The sequence below is a fragment of the Coturnix japonica genome, chromosome 1, assembly GCF_054131305.1.
Source record: "Coturnix japonica strain WE chromosome 1, WE-NBRP24, whole genome shotgun sequence".
Lineage (NCBI taxonomy): Eukaryota > Metazoa > Chordata > Aves > Galliformes > Phasianidae > Coturnix > Coturnix japonica.
The window spans coordinates 126,475,872-126,501,801 of NC_140663.1; the positions used below are offsets into that span (position 1 = coordinate 126,475,872).

The 25,930-nt window shown below is 41.4% G+C and overlaps 2 protein-coding genes across 7 annotated transcripts in view; both read left to right on the top strand.

The window, feature by feature from the left end:
* The first annotated feature begins 204 nt into the window (after window positions 1-204).
* On the top strand, window positions 205-19,586 carry DCUN1D2 (defective in cullin neddylation 1 domain containing 2). 5 transcript variants are annotated; one of them, XR_014941511.1, is made up of 8 exons: window positions 205-291; window positions 2,383-2,599; window positions 3,928-4,096; window positions 4,708-4,838; window positions 10,488-10,584; window positions 15,297-15,379; window positions 17,720-17,816; window positions 19,024-19,586. XR_014941511.1 is itself a non-coding variant. In XM_085534567.1 (7 exons), the coding sequence occupies exons 2-7, from the start codon at window positions 2,425-2,427 to the stop codon at window positions 19,101-19,103; spliced, it is 735 nt and encodes a 244-aa protein (XP_085390693.1). In that variant the 5' UTR covers window positions 205-291; window positions 2,228-2,424; the 3' UTR covers window positions 19,104-19,586. The 5 variants fall into 5 exon arrangements, 2 of the variants coding, with proteins under 2 accessions (XP_085390693.1, XP_015704932.1); XR_014941510.1 differs by lacking the exon at window positions 10,488-10,584 and adding an exon at window positions 16,661-16,755; XM_085534567.1 differs by lacking the exon at window positions 10,488-10,584 and having other exon boundaries at window positions 2,228-2,599.
* A 5,634-nt stretch (window positions 19,587-25,220) lies between these two features.
* ADPRHL1 (ADP-ribosylhydrolase like 1) overlaps window positions 25,221-25,930 on the top strand; it is a 31,580-nt gene continuing 30,870 nt past the window's right edge. For both annotated transcript variants that reach the window (XM_015849411.3, XM_085534278.1), the window contains exon 1: window positions 25,221-25,497. In XM_015849411.3, the coding sequence (XP_015704897.2) occupies window positions 25,284-25,497 (214 nt within the window). In that variant the 5' untranslated portion in view covers window positions 25,221-25,283. The remainder of the gene's footprint in view (window positions 25,498-25,930) is intronic.

The window sequence follows — 25,930 nt, forward strand, 5'->3', positions numbered from 1 at the left end:
CTGTAGTCCGTGCGCTCCGCTTGGGGCGGGACGGAGCCGTTCCCTCCCGGTGCCGGCAGCTCCGGGCGCGGTGCAGCACTGGACTTGTAGTCCCCGCCCCGGCCGTGCTGTTGCCGGTAGGGCCGCGGGCGCGCAGCCCCGAGCTCCGCGTTCCTGTCCCCGCAGCGCGGCCGCTGATAGGCGCTGCCGGCCGGGCCGCTCAGCGCCTGCGCGGGAGGAGGAGGCGGCGGTGGCGGTGGTGGTAGCGGCGGCGCCGGGCGGTGAAGTTGGTGAAAGCGCCGGTGTAAAATGGTAGGCGGCGGGTACAAGGGGAGCGGGCGGCGGGCAGCAGCGAGCATAGAGCATGGAGCCCTCTGCTTCATTCCTGGCTTCTCGCGTCCTGCGGCCGTTCGTCCGCTCCGTGCCCCTGTGGGCTGCCCGCTGCCGCGCCGTGCCCGAGCGGACCGGGGATGGGGCGGCGGGGGGCGAGGAGCCGTGAGTAGCCGTGAGTAGCGGCCGCTGTGCTGGGGGGCGGCGGGAAGGTCACCCGGGGCGGGCGCTTGGAACCGCAGCGCTGCGCCGCGTACCTTGCCCTTTTTTGGGCTGAGTCCCTCCGCCTCGTCCCCGGGGCCGGGCCGCCATCGGGCCCCCCGTGCTGCTGGGGCTGGATAGCGGTGGTAGAGGGCACGGCGGGGACACGACCTCCAGAAACAGCCCCCCGGCCCCACAGAGAACGCGTGGGTTCCCCGTGTCACGCCGTCGGGAACTCTCGACATTCTCCTCGAGTGACCCCGCTGCGTGAGCTCTGGCGGCCCTTGTCACGGCAGCTTGTGTACGCGAGGAGTTGGGTCCAGGGGTATCTAACTCATTAGGAGAGCTGGAAGCTTGGTGGAGGAGCCGATAGTAGCAAAGCGAAGGGTTGTTGGGTGTTTTCCTCCCTAAACACTTTGTAGTGGGGTTGTTTTTTACTTCCCTGAAGAGCTGCTTTCTGTCTTAATGCTTATATAAAATTGAGAAGTGATAAGAAGGAGTGAAGTCCATGCCCTGTTCACGTGACACGTTCCTTGTCTCTCATCTGCAGTGGAGATGTCTCCATCCATGTGCGTAGGAGAGATAGGGAGGGCACTGAGAGCTGCCCCAGCCACTGGTGCTGTGCTCTTCCTTTGATACTCGTGGGGCTGGGGCATTGATCTTTTCTGCTGTAACCAATGGCCACAGCAGCAGAGCAATTGCAGACAGGTTTCTCAGGTTTGAGGTTCCTCATTGCACCTGACTGCGTGTGGTTTAACAGAATCAGGAAGTGCTAGAACACACTGATTTAAAGTTATCTCCTCCTCCTTCCACGTTGACCCATGGTAACAGCAGACGTGCTCCCCATAAAATCCCTGCTCCTACCTCTTGGGCTCTCTAGAAACATAGGAATGTGGTGTGTAGGCGTAGATATGGCTGCTTCCATGAGCTAAGAGAAACTCCTTACAGGCTCCTGTGTACCACTACAGCAGGCTGCTTTGTTAATTGATGTACTAATAGCATAAATATCTTTTTTTTTCAGACTACATTAAAGTTTCAGGTCATGTTTTCGGGCACTTTTGAGTCTCATTGTAGCGTTCACCACATCTCTGGAACTTGCTTTGTTTTCACTTGGCCTTCTGTCTTCTGTTGGCAGAAGTTACATAAAAATGGGAGAAACGCTTCTGACTTTTCAAGTGATCACTTAAAAGGATGAAACTCTCCATTAGTGCTAGGAAAATGTCAGGAAAACCATTGGGCAGGTTTCTGTTGTCTTCAGTTTACAGAGGGCTTGTACGGGACCTGAGCATCTGTACACTGGGCCTCGGTGGTTCCTTGTTTATACAAGCAACAGGCGTATATTCCAAAGATAGCCATATTGTTGTATGATGAAATTCGTTTACTCATGTTATAGAACAGAGAAACGCTTTTGCATATGTGAGCAGTAAAGCAGGAATCACAGAATGACCTGGGTTGGAAGGGACCTCAAGGATCATGTAGTTCCAACCCCCCTGCCTGGCAGGGCCACCAAACACACACATTTACTAGATCAGGTTGCCCAGGGCCCCGTCCAACCTGGCCTTGAACACCTCCAAGGACGGGGCATCCACAACCTCCCTGGGCAGGACCACAGGCAGGAATACAGATTGATTACTGCCAGAATATTTGCTGTTAAAAATGTATTTATAGATGCTGTCATTTCAGTTTGTGGAAGAAAACACTGTCTTTTTAACTGCAGGAGAGCAAGGCTTTTGTCTTCCTGTAATTCTGAAGTGAAGGTTGTCATCAGCAAGAAAACTAAAAACCTTTTAAATGTAGGCATTAGTAGTAGAATGCTGAACCAAACCTCTGGATTAGCTTCATTGGCTTTCCTGCTTCTTTTGCATCCCAAAGCATAAACTTAAATCATCTCAGAAGGATAAGGTCCGCCAGTTTATGGCTTTTACCCAGGCTGGGGAAAGGACTGCTATATACTGCTTGATGCAGAATGAATGGAAGCTAGAAGTGGCAACAGACAACTATTTCCAGAATCCAGACTTGTACTACAAAGAATCCATGAAGAATTCGGTAGACAGGAAGAAATTAGAACAACTGTATAATCGATACAAAGGTAAGGCTTGTTTTTTCTTCTCTTGTTGTGGGTTTTGTTGTTGTAATCATGTCATTTGGGTGGTATCTCTGTAGCTCGTCCCTCTGTCGCTCTGAAGGGGCTCTAAGGAAAGACTGCGAACTTCTGCTTCTTGCTTTGTGTATGCAATGGTGAGATAAGAATGAAACAAGTGTAATTCTGCACTGGGGATTTATTTTGAACTCTACAGGAGTATGTACCGAAGTTGTGTATTAAATACTGAGAGCATTTAAAACCTACTGTGAGGAAACTGTGTCAGCTGCATAAGTGGGAATGGGAGTAGAGCTTATTATGGAACTTAGTTGATTTATTGCTGCTGGCTGCTATAAGATACGTGGATGATATACTTTGTGTGGCGAAATAACACACATGATCCTGTACTGACATTTGGAGGAGTTTCATTCAAATATAGTAGTATTTCTACGCTTTGAAAACAAAAAGCATTTCAAGTGATTTTACAGCTAGAAATCTGTCTGAACAGTAAAATAAAAACCCTCTTGAAGCTCCATCCTTGATTTACTCTGTGCTCTCCTCTTACTGCAAAAATGATGTGTGTGTTTGGATAGGTTTGGTAGGAAAACAGGGAAGTGGGTTAAAGGCAGAGTTGTTTCTTTGACAGTTCTTTCTTTATTTAACCTCGTTTCTTAAAAGTAACAGAAAAAATAAAAGGAAGAGAACTTATGTGATCCAGGTAACTCAGAAACACTGTCAAGAATGTAGAAATTCAGTCAAAAACCTACAAATATTCATTGGCAATATTCTAGCAATGGCAAACTGTCCCGTTAAGGAAAGCTCAGTCAGTTATCTGCCTGTGCTATGGTTAGCAGCACACCTTTGCAGTTCTAACACAGATCACGCTAAAATCTTAACCTTAAAACTTTCAGTAGGTTGGAAAGAATATGATTAAAGGCTTGATTCCTTGATTTCAGCACACATACATTCTGCTTTCAGATCTTCAGTTATTCCCAAGATATCTAAGAATGGCGTTATACCTCCCTTAGAACTACATCAGGTTTAGCTTGAGGCCCTGTTATGCTGAGGCATTGTTTGAGCCACAATGTGGTAAATTTCCTAACAAATGGAAACTAAAAATGCTTCAGTTGAATAGTTGTAGTGTATTTTCATCTCTCGCTATCAGGAAAAATTCTTTGGGCTTACTGGGTAGGTTTTTTGATTGCCTGCTTAATAAGTTCAGAACATGCCAACCTATGAATACATTGCCCTTTGATGTATTTACTGTGCTGATGATGACTATCGGTAAATATTATTATGAATAATTAGAGTGATCCTTTTTGTATTTTGAACTGCAGATCCACAAGATGAAAATAAAATTGGCATTGATGGAATACAACAGTTCTGTGATGATTTAAGCCTGGACCCTGCCAGTATCAGTGTTCTGGTTGTAGCATGGAAATTCAGAGCGGCTACTCAGTGTGAATTCAGTAAAAAGGAATTCGTAGATGGCATGACAGAGCTGGGGTAAGTATCCATTCTGTGTAGTTCAAACTGCAAGGCTGTGATCACTGCCCTGGAGAGTCTGTTCCAGTGAGGTTTATATAGTCAGCTTTAAGAACAGAATAACATCTGTTCTTTGATAGGACTAGAGGGGATGTCTTCAAGCTGTGCCAGGAGAGCTTTAGGCTGGATGTGAGGAAATACTGCTTCTCTGAAAGAGTGGCCAGGCAGTGGAATGGACTGCTCAGGGAGGTGGTGGAGTCACCGACCCTGGAGGTCTTAAAGGAACATTTGGATGTTGTGTTGAGGGATGTGATTTAGTGAGAACTATTGGTTGTTGATGGATGGTTGGACTGGGTGATTCTTTGGGTCTTTTCCAACCTTGGTGATTCTATGATCTGTTGTTGAATTTATGAACTCGCAAAGAGGCTGCAAAAGGAATCCTGTTTGGGTTGTGTGCTTATGAAGACCTATGTATAATGTTCCATCTGAATTTGTTTAGTAAAGGCATCTGATCATACTTTTAAGAAGGCTTTCCAAAAAGACCTCCTGTTTTTAAGGTAACTATTGTTTTGCTTTGCTCTAATCCTTAAAATAACCAACAGCAAAATAATGTCATCTCTTTTTTGCAATAGGTGTGACTCCACAGAAAAACTAAAAGCTCTATTGCCACGACTGGAACAAGAACTGAAGGATCCAACAAAGTTTAAAGATTTTTATCAGTTTACTTTTAACTTTGCAAAAAATCCTGGACAGAAAGGTCTAGGTAAGTAGAAAAAGTGGGGAAAGTATATAGAGACAGTGAACCGAGTTCCTAATACATTTGGTAGTGTAGCTGTGTCAACAGTGATTCTATAGTAAACTTGTTATGGATCATTTTTCCCGAGTTCTTTCTTCCCTGTTCTTTCAGTTATTCTCTTCTTTAATATTCATGTGGTGCAGATAATTTAACAGGGATTTCTGTTAGTTTTGATGTTCCCTTCTCTCGTCAAAGCAGCTCTTGGACCCCTGACATAATTTTAGGTTAAAAAAAGACAACAACAAAAAACTGAACTAATGAACTTGTGTTTTCTGTTTTGTTCAGAATAAAACTGAAAGAAAATTTCAGTTTTAGCTTGAAAAGTGGGGAAAAAAACTCTGGGCAGAAGTTATTGTCCTTTTTAGAACCTGTAGCCTCGGCCCACAGCTTTTATTTGAAGATTAATAAATAAATTAAAAAAAAAATTAAATGTTATGGATTTGGTTCAAAGCTAGCGAGTAGAAATAGGCATGTAACATAAAAAGTATTAATTGAATATTCTCTCTAAATCTTGAAATTTGTCCAGATCCATGGCTTGTATTGCTGTAGTAAAATAAATACGATATTTAAATTTGAACCTTTTATTCTCAAAAACTCAAAATTTATATTCACATGAAAAATATCTGTGGTTTGTGAATAGGTAGATGTGGGAAAAAAATTGTAAGGTGAATTTTCAAATCTATATCTATTACCAAAGGGCTCTGTATAGAAAGGAATAAAACTTCCCTGTGTAGAACAGCATCACTTCATCATTGTTCTGCTTGTGTAGTGGTTAAAAGGAAGTTTCACTCAGAGGGTGACAGGACAAGGGGGAATGGTTTATAAACTGAGACAGGAGAGGTTTAGGTTAGATATCAGGAGGAAGTTTTTCACACAGTGGGTGGTGACACACTGGAACAGGTTGCCCGAGGAGGTTGTGGATGCCCCATCCCTGCAGGCATTCAAGGCCAGGCTGGATGTGGCTCTGGGCAGCCTGGTCTGGTGGTTGGCGACCCTGCACACAGCAGGAGCTTGAAACTAGATGATCTTTGTGGTCCTTTTCAACCCAGGCCATTCAATGAAGTGCTTGGTTTCTTTTTAGCCTAGCCACTTTAATTCTGTGTCTGCATCACTTGATATATACATCAATAAGTAGTCTTTCTCAAAAATTGTTGGAAAAGGAGTGGAGGAGCATAGTGCTGATTTGGGCTTTCTCAACCAGTAGTGTCTGTTCCTCATGCTTTAATAGGAATTACTTTGAATAATGTGGACCGCTTTTAGTCAGTTTCCCCTTATCTTTTGCTGTAATTTCTTTTCTCATTACACTTGTCGTTCCTTCATGGGTCTTGTGCCACCATTCCAGTCACAAAAAGGAAATAGTTACGCAGTGGTTCTCAGTAGCTGGTTGCAGTTCAGGTTCATCAACTAGTTGTTTGTTTTCTTGCCTCTCTTCACGATGAAGCCTAGTTCTATCAGACCACAGGAAAAAAGTTATGGCAGAGGTTGGAGTTTCTGGAACACCTAAAGAAATATTACAAATAGTTTCCTGTTTTAATTGGCTCTATTCCAGCTTGAAAGTCATACTTAGGTGAAAAGCCTTTTAGACTTATTTCTCAAGTCTGTACAAAGAGAGGGGGAGGGAAGGCAGCCCAACCCAGATTATGGGACTGAATGTACTGTTTATTTGACATGAGGAGGAAAAAGGAAATTTACTTATGTTCCATTACCTCCCTTTATTTGGTATGGAGGCCCTTTCATTTATAAGTGTCTTCGTTGTTTTGAAAGAATGGTGCTTCTTAGCAATAAAACACCCAAATGTCTCCTTGCACTAAAAAAAATAAAGCTTTAGTGAGATAAACTGTGCAGTACAGAAAGAAAGTGTAAAATATGCTATAGAAAATAAAAACAGATTGGAACTGTTACTAGTTTCAGGTTTGAAGAATTATAATAATTCTAGCAATGCTTCAAATGTCTTAATTTCAGGCGATGCCTAATTCACAGCAACTTGGGGATGTTTTTGATCAGCCTTTGTTTTGCTAAGGTGACTCCAGATATTAAATCTAAGAGCTATTTCTCCTTATTCTTGTGGAGGTGCACTTTTCTGTCCAGTGTGAGCTTGGACCTCCATAGATTGAGTAGGAACAAGGATACTGAGCTAATATGCTCATATGGCATTTTTGGGATCTTCAGGTGACTGGTAGCTTAGACAAACCAAACAATGATACCACATCAGTTTAGAGCTGAACTCTTCTCAAGGAAAGCTGTTACCTTCAGTGGAGCAGAGAAGTGGAAGAAAAAAAAATAGATTGGTGTTAACTTCGTACCGCTTTCTCCTCTGATTATTCTGAAAGTAGTTGTTTTCTTTCAGCAAAAAGCTATTCAGCAAGGAAGAGAAGTTCAGTCAGTTGCCCTCCAAGAGCATTTCTATGTGCTGAGAGCTCTAGTTTTTTCAGCTGCCTCTAGTGTAGGATTAGGTACTTTTTTATTGCACAGTGTATATTCTGTAGGCTTTGTATTTTCTGACTGTACATCCTAACTCATTTTCTCCACAACTATATGGAAGCATGCAGTATTTGAGTCCCTATGATTGCAAAGTGTATTGTCAAGGAGATGCAGGAATACATCTTATTGATGTACAAAGCCTGCTTCTTTATTAATCCAGCTGGAATAAACCTCTAACTCTGTTTAGATCCTTTTAAACTGCAGATCTCTTCTTCCTTTCTGCATGCAGACTAGATGACACACAGTGCTATGTAAATGTAGGATGCTCCTAAGTTATTGTCCTAGCTGCTTACCTTTTGTATGATGTACTCCAGTTATAGTGTTTGCCTACTCATTTCCATACATTCACATTTGAATTATGGCTTGAAGACTGTGAGCTCAGTAAGCTTGCAAAAAGAATAAAGGTGAATGGAATTAATAAAATGGAAATAAAAAAAGGAATTATTTCCCAATTGGAAGGCAGGAAATATATATGATTTTTCTGAGTGTCCAGTGTTTCCTTTTCACTACACAGGGAACTTAACCCACTAAGTCTGGTAGCTGTTGCACTCATTACTCAGGGCAGTGATCTGCAGATGGAAACCATTTCTTCATTCTCAGGTATACATATGACACTTGAATACTCCTATTTGACAACTAGTATCAGCGACAAACTGATGCTCTAATAGCAAATCAGGTTCTTTGCTTGATTTCTAATGTTTTTATTAAATAAATAGAAGCATCTGTTCACTGTGTTCAGAGGTATTTTAACAAGACATCTGCCTTGCCTTTTCAGTGTCAGTAGTTATCCACAGAATTTGGAGTCTAATTGGTGTTGGTCCTCTGGCTGAAAAAGTTGGGGCAGCCACTGCCTTTTCTTAATATATTCTTAAATCTCTGACACCAGGTCTTGTTCATATCTGACATATCTATCCAACCATACCTATGGTTGGATTTTGTTCTATTGTTTTTCCTAGAAAATAAATCTATATTCCTGAGTTCTGATGCTCAGCACATCCAGAATAGATACATATAAAAGTATTTCCCTATGTTTAATAAAGCTTCTTACATATCTGGCATATGTATGTCTTCCCTTACTCTCTAGGCTGAGTTAAATATGCTGATAATTATCTTCCAGGTTGTCTGTTCGTTCCTTTGCAGTCCAATCGATCTAACTTTCTCATCTTGTAGTTAAGAATAAAGTCATCATTCCCTGTGCCTTAGATATTTTGCTTCTTGTTTTACAACTCGATATTGTTTTTATACATTTTAACACTGACAATATCTGCATCTTGTGATCTGTTACTTGTTTTCTGTTAAGCCGCAATACGTTCTCTTGATCCCTGTCTTCAGCTTTTGCAGTTGATTATTCCTACTAGCCATATTACTTTGCACTTCTCCATAACGAAGTGCTCCCTATTTAAAGTGCTTTGGGGTGTTTGGTTTTTTCCCCAATTTGTACTGATAACTTTGAATTCTAATCCTGTCTTCCACCATGCTATGCTTTGTAAATGGCAGATTAATTAAGATTTCCTTTGTTGTATCATCCAAATTACTTTTGTGTTGGGCAGTGTTAGATACAGGAGTCACTCCTGTGTAAAGGTCATGTTTCCCTAGTTTGGCAGAGAACAATTGAGAATCAACACTTCAGTGTGGTCTTCTAGAAACACCTTTGACTTCTGCAGGGTCCAAGGTATAACAGGTAGCAGTTCGAGGTTGCTTCAGTGTGCTGGGATGAATTTTGCCATGTCCAGCTTTGCTTTTGTCATCGGAGCTTTCAAAACTGAAGTTCTAGAAGTTCATTTGGGGTTTACTGTCTGTTTTCAGTGCAACTTTGCCTGCTTTTTACTGCTTCTTTAATTTCTTTTTATTCTATAGTTCCCTTCAGAACCAGCGCAGGAAATTCTGCCTTTACGTTATTAGTTGGGAGGAATCCTCTCTAGTAAATTCAGTTGTATTGATTCCATCATGTCCCAAACTAGGCACAGAGTTCAGTGTTCATTCCCAGAGGTAGAACTGCCTTTTATATTAGTCTCTTTCTTTTCTATGGTTTGTTTGGTGATACCACGGGATCTTTCTCTTTATATCTGCAGCACTTCTGGCTCTGTAGTCTCATCCAAATTGAATTCCATTTATTTTCATTAGCTTAATATTGTTAAGTAGCATGCTTCAGTCTGAACACAGGCTCTTTAAAGAAGTAGAAGTAGTACCAGTCCCCTTAGGTGATGGCTCATGTAAGTAGTGAGGTGCAGGAAGCAAAAGCGTATTACTAGGATTTCCTTTGAAATGGAAAAACAGTGTTTTGATTACAGTGCTTAGGATCTGACTGTCAAGTCTCTTTCAAATACATCTGAATAGATTTGATTATTGTTGAAGAAAAAGATGTCTGTTTATGAGTGTTAAATCTATTGTCCTCTGAGCGGTGGACAGAATTCAGGAAAAGAGGAGTTTCACACAGCAGTGCCATCTCAGTTGCTGCATGTTGAACCAGCAGACATAATATTTGGATACGTTAAGGTTCATCTGAGTGCTTTGTATTTTCGAGGTAATGTGAGAAGCACAGTTTATTAAGGTCCAGTTTTCCAGGAGACTTTGACAAAGAATTGCTGTGGATAACTGGTTCTGCCTGTTTAGTCTGCTTTCTCATAGTCTTGCTACTGTATATACTATAATAACTTTTAAGCTTTGCCAGACATACTTGGAGATCTTTATCTCACATTTTACTCCATGTTTTAGCTTTTTCAACTATGGTCAGTGAAATTTTGCATCCTCGCTCTTGTCTGATTAAAGAATAAGATTACAGATCATCAGTCATGCTGTGTACAGAGCAGTCAGGATTTCCAAGGACACTGTTCAAGCTCAAAACAAGGCCTTAGCTCCATCTTTCCTTTTGTTTGTTTTGTTTTTGAACCTGGTACTTATAGTGAGTCTCTTAATGGATCTCCCTTTTGAACCTCAACGAGATTTGTTGAAGATGTTCCTCGTGCTCAGGACTTTAACTACAGTTTGTTTCAGCATAGTGGAGGAACTTAACCCATTCCTTCACAGTCTTCAGCTTTCAACATGGAAACAAAAAGATTTGGTCCTTCATCACTCCTTTGTGGCCCCTTCACCTACTTACTGGCTCAAAAGGTTGTGCTTCCTTCTCTCTGCCAGTTTCCTGGGATCAAGCAAGACATGATACGTGAAGAGGGCATTCAGACTTGAATCAAATGTTACCTCAAGACCAGAAGAATGACTATCTTTGCATCCGGTATGTGGACTTCAAGGAGGTTGCATCTTCTATGAGCAGATGAGTATAATATGCTCTTTTTAATTGAAGCAGCATCATCTTTAGCTTTCATCATAGCATTACCTCAAGTTTGAGAGTCTTTAGAGATGCTTAGACATTATACAAGGATAGCATTTTCTTTCTTGCTAGTTATCAACATTTCCTCCACTTTCTATGAAGAATTAGACCGATCTATTTGTAGAGCACTTGGAAGAGTGAGTAGATGAAGAAATTGAGGGAATTCAACAAATTAATTTCATGTTTATTTTGGAAGAGGTCTGGGAATACTGTATTTTAGGTGTTCAAATAGCCTTGGTCTGTCCATATGGTATTTGTTTTATTTTTGTTCGTTTTTTGTTGTTGTTTTTCATTCTGAAAACACCTGCAATTTAGGATAACTTTAGAATAGAAAAGGGTGCTCTGATGGAAAAAGGCTTATAGTGGTGGCAACAAAGATGTGGTGTAACTTCCCATTCTAGTAATGCCTTGTTGAGTCTTTTACTCAAATTTGGCTCTTAATTAGGATACGTATATCCTGACAACTTTAAGTCATCAGTTACTGTTTATTTGAACTGTACATGGAGAGATCTGGAGAGACAGAAAGATGTTAAGACTGGCTATAATCAAACCTATTATCCTGCACTCACACTGACATTCAGATAGTTATCTTCTTCTAAGCCTAGCTCACTTTTAGAAGCAGTTTATCTGCTTTTGTACAGTGGATGCTCGAGATGAACACAAAAGGCTCCATATGGAATCAGTCTGCTTTCAGCGTGGCTGATACTGAGATAGAGTTGATAAGTAGTCAGACCCTGACTGATTCCTGCAGAGATGTTCTGAAATCCACATACTGTGATTCACTGTGTCTCCCCATCCACCAGAGACTTAATTCAGATGCTGTGCATTATGTGTTCTCAAACACAGAGCACTGGGGAGCTCTTGGCTAATGGTTTTGCTAGAGATGAATGGGTACAACTCAGCTGGGTCCTGAGTTAAGCCAATTCCAGTGTTTGCTTCATACTCCTCTGCTTCTCCCCTTCTCTCTTCCTTCTCTGTGAGTGCTCCTAATTGTAGATAAGGGTTGTTTTGCTCTGAATGTTTGACAATTTGCTGATGGGTTTCCAGGTTGAATCCTGATGGTGTTTCCTTGCCTTTCTATGTGGATTTTATTTGCACGTAGAGGAAAAATGTTATGATTAGGAAACAAACTATTTTTGTGTCCATATCCTCAGTAATTTGGAGGCCCAAGAGGGCTGTTAAAATCATTCAGAGATGAGGAATATAAGGGATCAAGTAACTCGCTGAATCTTGCAAGTATTCATCTCATTTATTGTTCTGGTGGGGACAGTGCCATAGTTTAGTTCTTTAGATTCACGCTTGTTTCCACCGTTTCTACATTTGCACCAATTGGGTTTGTTTTACACAAATCACACGACTATAAAGAAAACACTTGAAGTTCAGTCTCTCATAAATGTGTCATATACTATTATAGGCAGTTCAGTGGTTTAAATAGATCTGTCTTGCAGTTCTCCAGATTACTGTACCAAACATAGCTTAAAAAATCAGGGTTTCTTGGATGCTCCTGTTTTCAAAGCTATAGAATAAAGATTTGGTTAAAGCTGTGAGGAGGGAAAATCTCAAGTGAAGGAACTCTTGGCTCTGAAATTTCTATTTCAGACTCCTCTGTTATTTTTTCTTGTTTGTTTGTTTTTTAATCTTTATTTACTTATCTAATAAAAGCAACTCTTCCCTCCCACGATCTTTATGTTACTTTCTGGGCTAATTTTCTGTTTTGCATCTGTGAGGTAGCACTGCCAGACAATTCCTATTACAGAAAGTCCTGCCCATTCAAAGTGTATTCAACTAACTGTATGACTGAGCACTGGGGCTTTTTACAACAGAGTCTTTCACAAAGATGACTAGTATATAATGTAGGAAAGCTTTATAACATTGGTATGAAGATAATGATTTCTTTCCGAGCTCTTAAACATGGTAGACTATACTGTCATAATATGTAGAAAATAATGTGCCAACAGATTTTATGGGCAACTGTGCCTAATATTGAAGTATCCCTGTAAATATCTTATTTTCTTTTATACTGGCCCTCAAATTAGCTATTTTATTTTCTGTCTGTTTTTTCCTCTTATGTCAGTAATTTAAATGAACTGGTTATTGTGTTCTGACAGCTTCAAACACAACTGCATAAACAGCTCTGTTGGTAGCGCTGTCTGAGAGAGCTGGAAAGCTCTATTTGGCAGAGGGATGACAAGTGAGTGCTGCAATCCCAGAGTGCTGTTTTGGCACAGCAGGTCTAAATGAACTTAATTTCATGTCCTTCATAAATCCTGCTCTCCAGTCATTTCCTTGCAATCTGATGATTTATCTGTTCTCGCTTCCTTGATTACTTGTGCGCACAGTGACTTCATTCCCCATATCCAAAATCAGAGCAAAAGAATAACAAACTAGATCTAATTTCTAGGGTGTCTTCTTTTTATTTATTTATTTATTTTTAATTTTAGAATCAAATCATGAACGTTTTTGTTAACAAAATAGGCATTAGATTGAATCTTGAAAGTAGATACGCTCTGTATAACTGGTAACTTTCACAGAATCACAGAATTATCAAGGTTGGAAAAGACCTAGAAGATCATCTAGTCCAACCATTACCAATACTTCCCAGCTAAATCATATTCATCAACACAACATCCAAACGTTTCTTGAACACTCCCATGGTTGGTGACTCCACCACCTCCCTGGGCAGTGCATTCCAATGCCTGACTACCCTTTCTGAGAAGAATAAACTTTCTTTCTCCTTCTCTGCTAGTCAAGCTGGTTTGTTATCTCTGGTCCTTGCTTAGACATTAGTTTGCAGAGGGCCAGCTGCCTGGCCATGACCCTGTGCACTCTGCTCTGGGTGCCCTGCTGGACAGCGGGTGGGCCTGAGGACACAGAGGGCCCTGTCAGCCTCAGCCAGCCTGTGGTTCTGTGAAGGCTTTTTTTCCCTGTTGTATTTATGTTTTTACTTTAATTTTATAGCGTTCTACTCACTGTAACAGACAAAGGAACTCCTCAGCATTTCAGTTTATTGATACTGCTGTCAGCGGCCTGATGAGGAGCTGAACCCTGTAACAGAATCTGAAGGCCTGATTTCTCCCAGCTACATTTAAGATTGGGGCCTAAACTAGCACTATTACCAGAAGGGATAGTCCATTTGTTCCAGTGTCTGTATGCATCAATTTATGGATTTGTGTGATTGCTGTGAAACACATGAGGGAGAATGACCTCCTCTTCCCTTTTCTTTTTTGTGTTACCTCTGACCATCTTTGCCTTCTTTGTACCTTCTTCCATTTTTTTTCAAGGCATATTTCATCAGAAGTGTGTGAACTCTTGTGCTATGGAACTGTTTTTTCATCATTGTGCATTTTGCTTGATGTTTGCCAGTGCTTACAACATCAGCTCAGAAAAGCTGAGTCTTCGTAATGAAGCGTGAATGCATGGAATTGAAGTCAGACACGTCACAGTGTGTTTTAGGAACTCATAAGGTTTATTAGAGTTTCTCCCTTCCTATTTCTTTTGCTTTTTGTTTGGAATAACAGATCCAAACAATTAATCAGCATCTCTATCATCTTAGTCTGGGCTCCACTCTCTATGAAACAGGCTCTAGGAAACCAGCTGTGTTGAAATCTGGAACTCCTCTTTTGGGTATGAAGCCAGGTGACACTGACTTTTGCTTTGTAATAGGATATGTACAGTTCCAAATACCACACTCTCTTCGTGTAGGCAGGCCAGGCTTCCTTTACATCTGCTACTACCATAATCATTTCTGTTAAGTTTCATATTTGGTTTATACTTAACCTACACTAAACCCACCAATTGAAAGCGTTTTGTGGTTTAAGAAAGGATGTGCCTTTATTTTGTTGTTGCACAATGATTTGTGAATCCATGGCAGTGTTATCTGTGAGACTGGGGCAGAAGCAGTTAGGTACTGTGTTGCTGAGAATGAAACAGGCCTTCATGAAATTCTATATCTACCCTTATGCTGCATCTAATACTGCTCTTCCGTTTCCACTTGAACATGTGGCAGTACTGCATCCTCCTGCTGGAGTGCACGAACTGAGCTCTGCTGTTAGGTTGTGGTGTAGAATAGTATCCGCTTTATGGACTTGCATTTCCAGCTTTGGTTCTAGGTGTTCTTCTGATAAATGATTCCGGATGAAGAAAATTGTATTGCTGTAAGGGCTGCTGTACTAATATTATACCCTGAGAAATAGTTTTTCCATTCCCTCTTGTCTTTAAAATCCCATTCCAGCCACACGTATCTGAAATGTGATAAACTTACATTAATTGGCACCTGCAAACCTCAGTGTTTGGGTTGCTGTCGATATTAGCCACATTTTGGCTTTACATCTGTGTGCAGGCTGATCGATAACTGTTGTGTTTTGTTTCTGGAGATTAATTGCATCTTTAACCCAGCACTGCTGGGCAATAATGAGAAGACTTCACTCTTTAGGACTGTAAGGTTTAATATACAGTTTTTATCATTGCTTTTTTTTTTCTGTCAGCTGTAACAATTGTAGAAGAATGTAATTCATTTATATGGTAATGTATTGGATGTAGCATTAATTGTTTAACTGTAACAGATCTGTTGCTTATAACATGGCATAACATTGAATGTTTTGCTTTCTGTCTTGCAGATCTTGAAATGGCAATTGCGTACTGGAATTTAGTCTTGTCAGGAAGGTTTAAATTTCTAGATCTTTGGAATAAATTCTTGTTGGTAAGTACACAGTTCATTCATCCCTGACTGTTGTAGTCCACAGTAGTCTGGCTCGTATGGATGGTACTGTGCTTACAATGAAGAAAGAGGCTGACTGTCTAAATTCCTCCTTTGAATTTCTTCCTTTTTTTTTGAGCTGATGTAAGGGAGTCTTAGACCAAGCCAAAATAGATCTCTATACAACTTTCTAGTGGAGAAGAAAGCAAAGAAGATGTAGCAAAGCAGTAGTGTGTTCTGCTTGCTTAACCTTGTGACCTCCTAGTTACAATAACTTCTGCATGAAATGAGGCCATAATTATAGATTGAACCTATGTTGTCTTTACTCTCAAGACAGATGTGATTGTTGTTAGCCACATATTTTACCGTGCTCTGCCTTTTGTGGTATTAATGCAGAAACTGTCTTATTTTTTTTAACTCAATTCTGGTAGGACTGACTTAACCTGAGTGGCAACTTCTTAGCGGAAGTTCTTGTCAGAGTAATTCTTTTGACTCACTTTGGACAACAGCTGTGAGCTGACCTTGGCAACTTTGTATTGTCAGTGCAGTTCTGAGGGCAGTGGATAAAGCTGTATGAATTAAACTTCAGAAACTACAAAATGTTCTTGGTAAAAAAGTGATCTATTCATCAATTTCATTGAGAGAATCTATGAAAATTTTACTTTTTAACTGCTTTAATAAACTTAGCATTTAAAACATCTAAATACAGATATATTTGTGTGTATATATATATATAATATATGTATATATGTCAGCAAAAAGTTCCATTCAGTGTGATCAAATTTGTTATAACAAACAGTTCTACAGAGCTAGCAGTACTACTGGTATGTTGTAGAGTGTCTTATTTTGCTACAGACATTTAACCTGAACCAAAACTCCAACCATGTATGGATGGAAAACAAAAACGACCTAAAAAAGCAGCAAGCTAAGGACTCTTTATGGTGTTATATAAGTACAGGAAAATCCACTCCACTGAGCCTGTTTTTACATGCAGTTACAATTTCCTGCTGCAAATCAGATCTAGGCTTCAGGAATGAAATTGCATTTTCAGTTAATCACCCCTGCTGACTTCGGGTAATGTAGCAATATGAACAGATGAAATGATCCTACAACTCACAACTGCTTAGATGCTGTGGTTCTCCACAGTCTCTTCCATACCACATGTTTCTGCTGCTTTCCTTTAGAGTAATTGTGGCACTTCACTGACCACTGCTTGTGAGTTGTTTCTATTTGCTAAGCTGGCAGAAAAGAAATCCAGCTAAAACTACACTTTTCTTTCTCCAGGCTAATCAGGAGGTTTCTCATGGAGTCAGACCAAGTGCCTGAGCTCGCTCAGATTGTTCTGCAGAATTGTGTGGCTGGTTGTGGTGTGGAAAAGAGTGGGTGGAAAGGGAAGGGATGGTTACTGATGGCCAGATCCTTGATCCGGCTGATCAAGTTGGGGCCAGTATAGGGAACTGAAGTAAGGTCTTAAGGATCTGAATGGGATTGAGAGAAAGAAAGAACGAGAATGGAAGGGCTGACTAAAAGCTGAGAGAACACTGACTAAAACTGAAGCTTTTTCGCATGCTGAACAAACTGGCCAGTCTGGAAACTGTTCTGTGTGAACGAGGCAGGAATATACCAGAAATTAGACAAGAAGTGGTATTAGAGAATAGAACAAATGGAGCAGATGCAGATGTGCACTACAGTGAAGGAGGGAGTATCATAGAATCATCACAGAATGGTTTGGGTTGGGAGGGACCTTTAAGATCACCTAGTTCCAACCTCCCTGCTGTAGGCAAGGACACCTCCCACTAGACCAGGCTACTCAAAGCCCCATCCAGCCTGGCCTTGAATGCTTCTAGTGAGGGGGCATCCACAACCTCACTGGGCAACCTGTTCCAGTGTCTCCACTCTCACTGTAAAGAATTTCTTCCTAATATCTGGTGTAAATCTGCCCTCTTCCAGTTTAATCACTACCTGCCCTTATAAAAAGTCCTTCCCCAGCTCTCCTGTAGGCCCCTTCAGGTACTGGAAGGCTATTTGAAGAAAGGCTGAAATGATGGATCCAGAATATAGTCTGGGAGTGAAAGGAGGAAGGCACATGCAACTGTAACTGAATTGAAATACAGACTGGCTAATGGTGGGATAAAAGGGCTCAAGTTGAAATGGTTGGACAATGAGATCCATAACTGGAAGTGTGAAGTAGTTGTTTTTCTGCCTTTTTTTAGTAGCAGTTCATTTTGTAGTTTCAACTTATTAAAATAAGTAATTGTGAACCACCTGTTTCTGTGTATGTCAAAATAGTACTGTGGAATTTATGAATAGATTATATTGAACAGAGCCCTTCTTCTTTTATAGGAACATCATAAAAGATCAATTCCAAAAGATACTTGGAATCTTCTGTTAGACTTCGGAAATATGATTGCAGATGATATGTCCAACTATGATGAAGAAGGTAAACAGTATCTGAATATCATGAAAAATTGATACATTGTTATTGAAATATTGTTTTAAATAAAAAATGGAATGTATAATCATAGAGTGGTTTGGGTTAGAAAGAACCTCAAGGGCCATCAAGCTCCAGTACCCCTGCTGCAGGCAGGGCCACCAACCTCCCCATTTAATACTAGACCAGGCTGCCCAGGGCCCCATCCATCCTGGCCTTGAACACCTCCAGGGACGGGGCATCCACAGCCTTTCTGGGCAGCCTGTGCCAGCACCTCACCACTCATATTAAGGAACTTCCCCCTGACATCCAACCTAAATCTTTCCTCCTTCAACTTAAAACCATCTCCCCTTGTCCTGCCATTATCTACCCTTGTGAAGAGTTGACTCCCCTCCTGTTTATAGGCTTCCTTTAGGTACTAGAAGGCTGCATTGAGGTCATTCTGAAGCCTTCTCCAGGCTGAATAAACCCAGCTTCCTCAGCCTGTCTTCATAAGGAAGGCGCTCCAGCCCTCTGATCATCTTTGTGGCCCTCCTCTGGACCCTCTCCAACAACTCCCTCCTTTTCTTGTACTGGGTGCTCCAGACCTGGATGCATTATTCCAGATGAGGCCTCACAAGGGCAGAGTAGAGATGGATAATCACTTCCCTGTCCCTGCTGGCCACCTCAGGATACTGTTTGCTTTCTGAGCTGCAGGAGCACGCTGCTGGCTCATGTCAATTTTTTTATCCACCAGGACCCCCAGGTCCATCTCTGCAGGGCTATTCTCAAGGGTTGCTCCTTCCAGTCCATAAATGCCTGGGATTCCTCTGGCCCAAGTGCAAAACCTTACACTTTGCTGTGTTCAAGTCCGTTGAGGTCCCTCTGAATGGCATCCCTTCCTTCCACTGTGTCTACCGCACCACTCAGCTTGGTGTCATCAGCAAACTTGCTGTGGGTGCACTCAGTGACATCAGTGATGGAACTGATGAAGATGTTACCTGTTGCCAAAACGTTAATGATTAAAATCTTGCTGTAATATGTAGATGAAAGTAAAGATATTGTCACACCATGATATAACAGATGCTATCTGAAACTGTTATGGTACAAGTGTCTCAGTGTTGCAGTATGAAAATACTGCTAACTGCAAAGCTATATATATGTATATTTTAGAGACTGTACCTACTTATTGCCAATAATAATGTATTAATTTCTGAACTGCATACCTTCTCTTTAGGAGCATGGCCTGTTCTTATAGATGATTTTGTGGAATATGCACGACCGGTAGTCACAGGAGGAAAGCGTAAAACTTCCTAACCCCAGACTCATCAACGTGGACTAAATGTGCAGTCTGAACTGCATTAGATAATGAAGATTTGTTGACTGACAGCTGTGCACATTGTTGCTGGTTTCAGTGGTCATGGGGAGATTCCAGAGACAAAACAGATACTCTTCCTTTCTGCCTAATGAAAATGATGGTTGAGAGTTGTGGACACTTCATGAACAAGCTCAGAAGATGGTCCAGGCTGATTGCAGGCTATTGGCTTCAATTATTGTACTGGTTGTATCATATAGGATGTAGATTTTGCATGATTTTATACTTTGGAGAAGTTTAACTAGAGGCCATTTTATTATTGAAGTTTTGACAGCACAGCATGCCATTGAGTTCATGATCCAAAGTGAACACCAGCAGTCAAATAAATAAAACTGTATTATATTGTACTTATATTAAAAGCAGTATTTGTGGTATATAAATTAAATCCCTAAATAAAACTTACGCACTATATTGTGTTTTTATAACAGTCAGCTCTGTGGATCTGTCCTAATACAGAACTGTAAAATCATGTTGTTCTTTAAATATGTCACCGGATTTTTACATTTATATTTGTAAGCCTTAGATACAAAGACTGACCACGTTCAGCCTTTTGTCTTCCACTGAAGCTGACTTCCTCATCGCTGCCTTCTTGAAGTGCTCGCACGTGCATTGCTGAGAAAGAGCTGTTTCTCTGTCCTGTGTTGTGACTCCAGCTTTTTATTAACCATTTTGAAGTTAACTTTGTGCAGTCAAAGATGCTTTTACAATTCATGTTTGATGTCATTATTCAACTAGTCTTCAATTATGTGTTTTTTAATTTTAAATAATGGATTGGTAGAATATAAGTCTTACTTGTGGCCTGGAACATATAATCTATTCTAGCAAGAATTCAACAACTTGTGAGTGCAGTTCCTGACACGTCTTCTAGAAAGTAAGCATGAATAAGCCCAGAGACTTCACTGGTTGGCTTCTACTTTGGAAACAGAAGTAAGAAAATTTCACATTAATGATGGTAGCCTCAGGATATTTTGTCTATTCAGTAATGTTTATGTGAGGGGGAAAAAAATACAGGATCATTGATCTCAAGGCTAGTTGAATTGGATCTGTTTTTACCAAATCTAAATGTATTTTTCTCCCCTCTCACTAGTTATAAAGTGCATAAATGTCAAGCTCCTTCTTCCCAATGTCTTCCAATGCTTAAGCACGAGACCTTTTTACCAGCAATTATTGGACATGTTTTCAACGCAGGGCTCTTCAGAACGCTAACTCATCAAAAAGAGGTGGTCGTAGCTTCTGTAAAAGTTTGTTAAAGCAAAGCATCTCTAAAGAGTATCTACAGGTATGATTAATATGTGTGCTGTAAGCAGAGCTGCACGGATATAAGAATTCGCGAAGATTGTGCATTAAGTTATATGGTGTATCTGTTTGGTTCACATCAGGTAACTTCAGCACTGCATGATGCCAATTTTATTCCATAATTGTGAAGATATAAAAACTTGTAAAGCTTATAGCCTCCTTTAAAAAAACAACCCTCTAAGTACTAGTTTTGCGTAAGTAGTCGGCTTCCGTGCATGGCATTGAAGCCTACAAGAACAGATGTACATGCTGCATACAGAGAGTTTACCTTCATTCTTCTACTTGAGAAAACTAAAGTTGTGCGTGATCTTTTAAAAGCAGGGCTGAAAGACTAACCAGATTTTCTACCCATAGAAAGACAGCGGGCGAGTCGCAAATGCCCAACTTGGTATTTATTATTTGTCTTCCTAGCCAAAGCCGTGTTTTTAAATGTTGGCTCTTGCATGACAGCCACTAGATGTCAGTGTCTCAGTCTTCAGGTGCTTATCTGTGTCATGTGGGAAATTGGCCCGTAATGTTAACACGCACTCTTACTTTCTGACTATATCTTCTTAGAAGGGGATTTGTGTACATAATTCCAGTGTTCTGTGGAACTCAACAGAGATTTAAAAACAGTGTGATGCTCTTTGTAATGCGTTTGATTTTTCTACCTGGCCTACTCAACACTAGTAATTTGTCTGTCTGTCCTGTAGGCTTTGGAGAATAAATGTTCCATCCGATGGCATCACCTGCCTCTGTCCAGCCCATAGCAGTGGAGTGCTTGCAGTTTGCACTACGTCCCTTAGAACGTATAGGTATAGTATAACAGAGCAGAAATATTTAATCTATTTAGAAGAAGCAGAAGAATTTAATCTATTGGTGTGTGATGTAATCAGTTTCATAGTTGCTCGTGAAACATTTGTACATGCTGAAAACTCGCTCAGATCAACTTGATGACCCTCTTACATTTCAGAAATGCATGTGGCTGGAGGCTTTTTGACTCAATAATCCAAGGAAGAAGGTGCTTAGGGTACTATGGTTAGGCTGCGGTTGGACTTGATGATCTTCAAGGTCTTTTCCAACCTGGGTAATTCTATGATTCTATGATTCTATGATTAGTGTTTGCCTGTCTTAGGTCTTCCAACGAAGAGGACTGGGTAAAAGTGTAGCAGTATTTTTACTGTTCTTTTGCTCTTCCCAGTCTTGTACCCGCTTGAAACCACCTGTGCACTTTACCTGCCAGTAAGTAGGGAATAAATATGGATTGTTCAAGCTTGAACAATCGCAAATGCAAATAAACTGCTCTCAGATGATGACCTCCTTATGAATTCTAATATTTGCTGCTGTTCACTCTTACACTTCACAGTGCTCTCTGATTTATTTTAGCTCTTATACTAGTAAGGCGTAGGCCGATCAATTTATAATTATAAATGGTACAGAAATCTTTAAGTTGTTCCCTGCATACCATATTAGTTCCTAGACAAGCTGTTTGTATTTGTTCAAGTTGTTGCCAAGTTGTTTGGTTTTACATCCTAGAGCATTTGAAACCGAGCCATAGGATTTGTACTTGCCAATTCTAAATTTAAATGTAATTTATCATCATGCATGTCATTCCAAGAAGAACAGACCTGCAGGCATCCATTTGTACAACGCACCTGGGAGCTTTGCTGCCGAGTAAGCTGTACGTGTGTGAGTTTTGTGCCAATGGAAAAAGGAATAAAGGGACTTGGAACATAAAGGATCGAAGTTGGTCATGTGGGATCTATTCTGCTTCGGAAGCCTTGCAAAGGCTAGCGGGATTTTGGTTTGTTTCGGTTACTTTATTGGATTCCTGCATTTTTATTCCATGAGGGCAAGGGTATAACTCAACTTTTTTTTAGCAGTTTTACTGGAAACAAATGCCTGCCTGCTTTGTTCATCTGCGCCACCTTTAAGCTTTTAAGCAGCTTGCTGCGTTTAGCTGCAGTACTGCATCCACTACGCCTACCCAACAGCGACTGAACTCTCCCATTTGCATCCTCAGTTCGTACTAACAGCGAGATGTAACTGCATGGGAAGCCTTGCTCAGTCTTAGGTTCTGAGTTCTGCAGGCAAATCTGTGCAGAGACCTTCAGAGGTATGTATTCAACTGTCCTTAGTTCTCTTCATGAGGTCCAGAGCAAAATAGGTGTCCTCTGTGCTTTCCCCATGGCATCTCTCTCCAGCCTCTGTGCTGCCTCAAGCGTTCTCCTGTAACAGCAAAGCTTCCGCCAACCCAGCACCTGGCTCATCAAGAGGCACAGCCCTTCGAGAGGAAAAAAGGTCACGTTTGTCAATAATGAGCCTTTTTGGTTCTTATTTTCAGGAAGTATTCACCAAAACATGCTTTCTGGTGTTCACATTGTAAAAAGTGTAAAGGGTGTGCTGGGTGCTGGGTAGAATAAGGCGAGAAGGACCTCACCTGGGTCTCAGTGTCTTCTATAAGTAGTACCATTCTTAAAGATGCGATCATTATGCAAGAGTGAAACCCTTTCCTTTGGTAGTCACAACATTACATCTCTGATACATCTGGTGAGGGTTAGTGAGTAGGTTCGAGTCTAAGCAGGAGCTGGAGCAGAAAACAGAACTGTTGAGAAGTTCTGTCTGGTACCAACTGTACTTTTCTGGGGTACAGCTCTGTGTCCTTGGAACAGGTGAAATCTGAATCCAGGGCATTTCCTACTGAGTGTATGGACTGGCAGACTCATAGGTCAAGCACCTACAGCATAATCATCCTTTACTCAAAATGCTGACAGGCTGTTGGTGGCAGCCATCTCAGCTCATGCTCTATTGACTGAAAGTAGCACGTTCAAAGGACATCACATGCAGTTTATAAATTAAATGAAAGCTCAATCTAGCCTTATTTCCATTAGCTAAGGGCTTTGTTCCTAATTTGGGCTATGTTATGAGCAGTCGAGTGTGCGTGCAGCAGTGGAAAGTCCATGGGAGGCAAAAGGGCAGTACTGCCACCTTGAAGAGGAAGAGATAAATGGAAAACTAAGAATAGCTTTGCCCATTTCCAGAAAGGAACCTTTCATCTGATAAGGCCCATCCTAGCTCTGTGCAGTGCCTCAGCAGGTGGTTTGCAAGTCTTTCCATGCGCTTTAAAATGACAATGTTCTGTGGGAGTGCCAAATGCGTGCTGCAGCAAGCTGCAGGGACCTGGAACTGAGATGTCAGTCTGGAAACTACTGTTCCTCCAGTGTTTATTTGTAAGACGTGTTTGCCTGAGTTTTCCATTTGAGTGTTCCCTTTCAGACTGACGTGGAATCACAGAATTGCTCAGGTTGGAAAATACTTTCAAGATCACTGAGTCCAACCACAACCGACCCATACTGCCCTAACCAACAACCCTCCGCTAAATCATGTCCCTGAGCACCACATCCAAATGGCTGCCCATGGTTGGCCATCTCTGGATCTGGCTGCCCAGCCATTCTACATATCTAATAGCCCTCAGTCCTATGCAGTGCCCCTGGGACATAAGGCATAACTGCTCTTTGCCCTGTGCTTTTTCACTCAGAACTACTCATTGCCACCAAAGAAATGCACTTGGAGTGTCCTTAAATCTCAGCACTTCTGTTACCCATGTCCCAATCTTTAAAACACAAGTCTGCTAACAACAGAGGCTGCTTCCTCCCATTTTGCTTATTTCTTAGCATGTAGAGCAAGGATGGCAAAGCTTATCTTCAATCCAAGTGCTTGGAAGCCATGTTAAGGTTTCTTGTGTGACGTACAGTAGTTTTAGTACTCATGTGAAATATCCTGTCTGTGATTAACTGCTTATCGCTCTGACAGGTAGCAGGATGCATCCCCAGCACCACTGCCCTTTTCCATCTGAATAGCAATCAGGATTGCTTCCCATAGAAGATCAAAAGAAAACAAAGCTGTTTCCCCAGGTATCCCCTATCCAATCTGCAGAAAAGCCAATTGCATTCCAGTCAGAGCTTTCTGCATGTCTGCTTGTATTTCAGTCCGTGAAGTGGTAGTAATTTGTGATTCTTTAGCTCAGTGTGGACGGTGCCTTGGAACCACAATTTAGGCTGGTCTCCATGGACCCTTGAAAGAAGATGCTGAGCTTACATAGATGGATTTATGGGCAATATGTGTTCAGAAGGCTGCAAAGTTGCAGAGCCCTTTCTTAATACCACCTGGCAGCAGCACAGGAAATAAAAACTGCAGCAACAGAAACAAAGTTCTTAATTTTCCAAGCACCAACTTTGGAAGGATGGCATTAAGAAAGCAGTTCTTTCGAAGTGTGATTTCTTCATATGTGAACTTACTGAGATCCACAGGTTGCCATTTAAATACATCTTTCAAAGTCGTTTCCTTTACGGGTGCAGATGTGGGCTGCACGTAAGCTCTGCCTTAGGAAAAAGTCATTCTTTGCCTGGAGACTGTCTGCAGCCTATCAGAAAAGTGCAGGAAAACATATTAATTTGCAAGTTATTAAGTAAATAAACACCCTGGTGAAGCCATCTGCTTTTCTGGGTGTAGAGTTACTTGCACCGGGTAGGGCTCAGCATTTCCTGGCTTGCTTTGTGCAGTGTGGCAGAAACGATGTTTTTGCACTTGGCTTTGTGGGCGCTCTCCTGCAGTTCCATTGAACAAAGCCTCTGCAAAGTCCTCAGCTTATGAAATATTTCCTCTCCATTGGGTCCCGGACAGGAGATGGCATCTGCAGAGCCAGAAAAGGAAGCTCTTGCCTTATAAAGAGCACTCGTGGGGTGACACAATGGCTGATATAAAGTGTCAGAGGAGCTGAGCCGGAGGCAAAGGAACAAAGGGAGATCCAGATCCGGTGGCTGTGGAAAGCGAGAAGTGTCTCGGGGATGGATAAATTTAAGGCTGCGCTTGTACTGGCTGGGGTAGGGGATGCTCTTGGTTACAGAAATTTCTCCCGACAGGACAATGCTTTAGGTGCAAAAATCCAGCAGGAGCTGAAGGAAATCGGAGGGCTGGAGAACCTGGTGCTCTCCCCAGACAAATGGCCAGTAAGTGACAACACGCTCATGCACATGGCTACAGCAGAGGCTGTCATCACAGGTAGGTAAGATGGACTTCAAACTGCAGTCTGGAAAGGAATAAAGCTGTAGAGTTGCTGCTTTTTCTTAAAATAAGCCCAAGTCAGGAAAAAGTGTGTCAGAAATGCTGTTAATGTGAATGAGGATGTGTTTTAGCTCATCTCTTCCATGAGTGTGGTCCCGTGGCCACCGCTCCAGCTGAGGAGCTGTGATTTCTTATGTCTGGAGGGGCTCTCTCTGTGCTTCCCCTCATTTTATAAAGCTGGCTAAAGCTTAATGATCTGAAATGCTGCAAGTGAAGAGCAACAAAACAACTGTTAAGTAGATGATCTGTATGCTATATACACTAGGGAACGGTACAGCCACTGGAAAGAAACTTGCCTGAAATTCTTCCATAAAAGATCAGGGCTTTCATGAGTGCATTTCTAACATGTTTGTGCTCCGTGCTCCAGGCG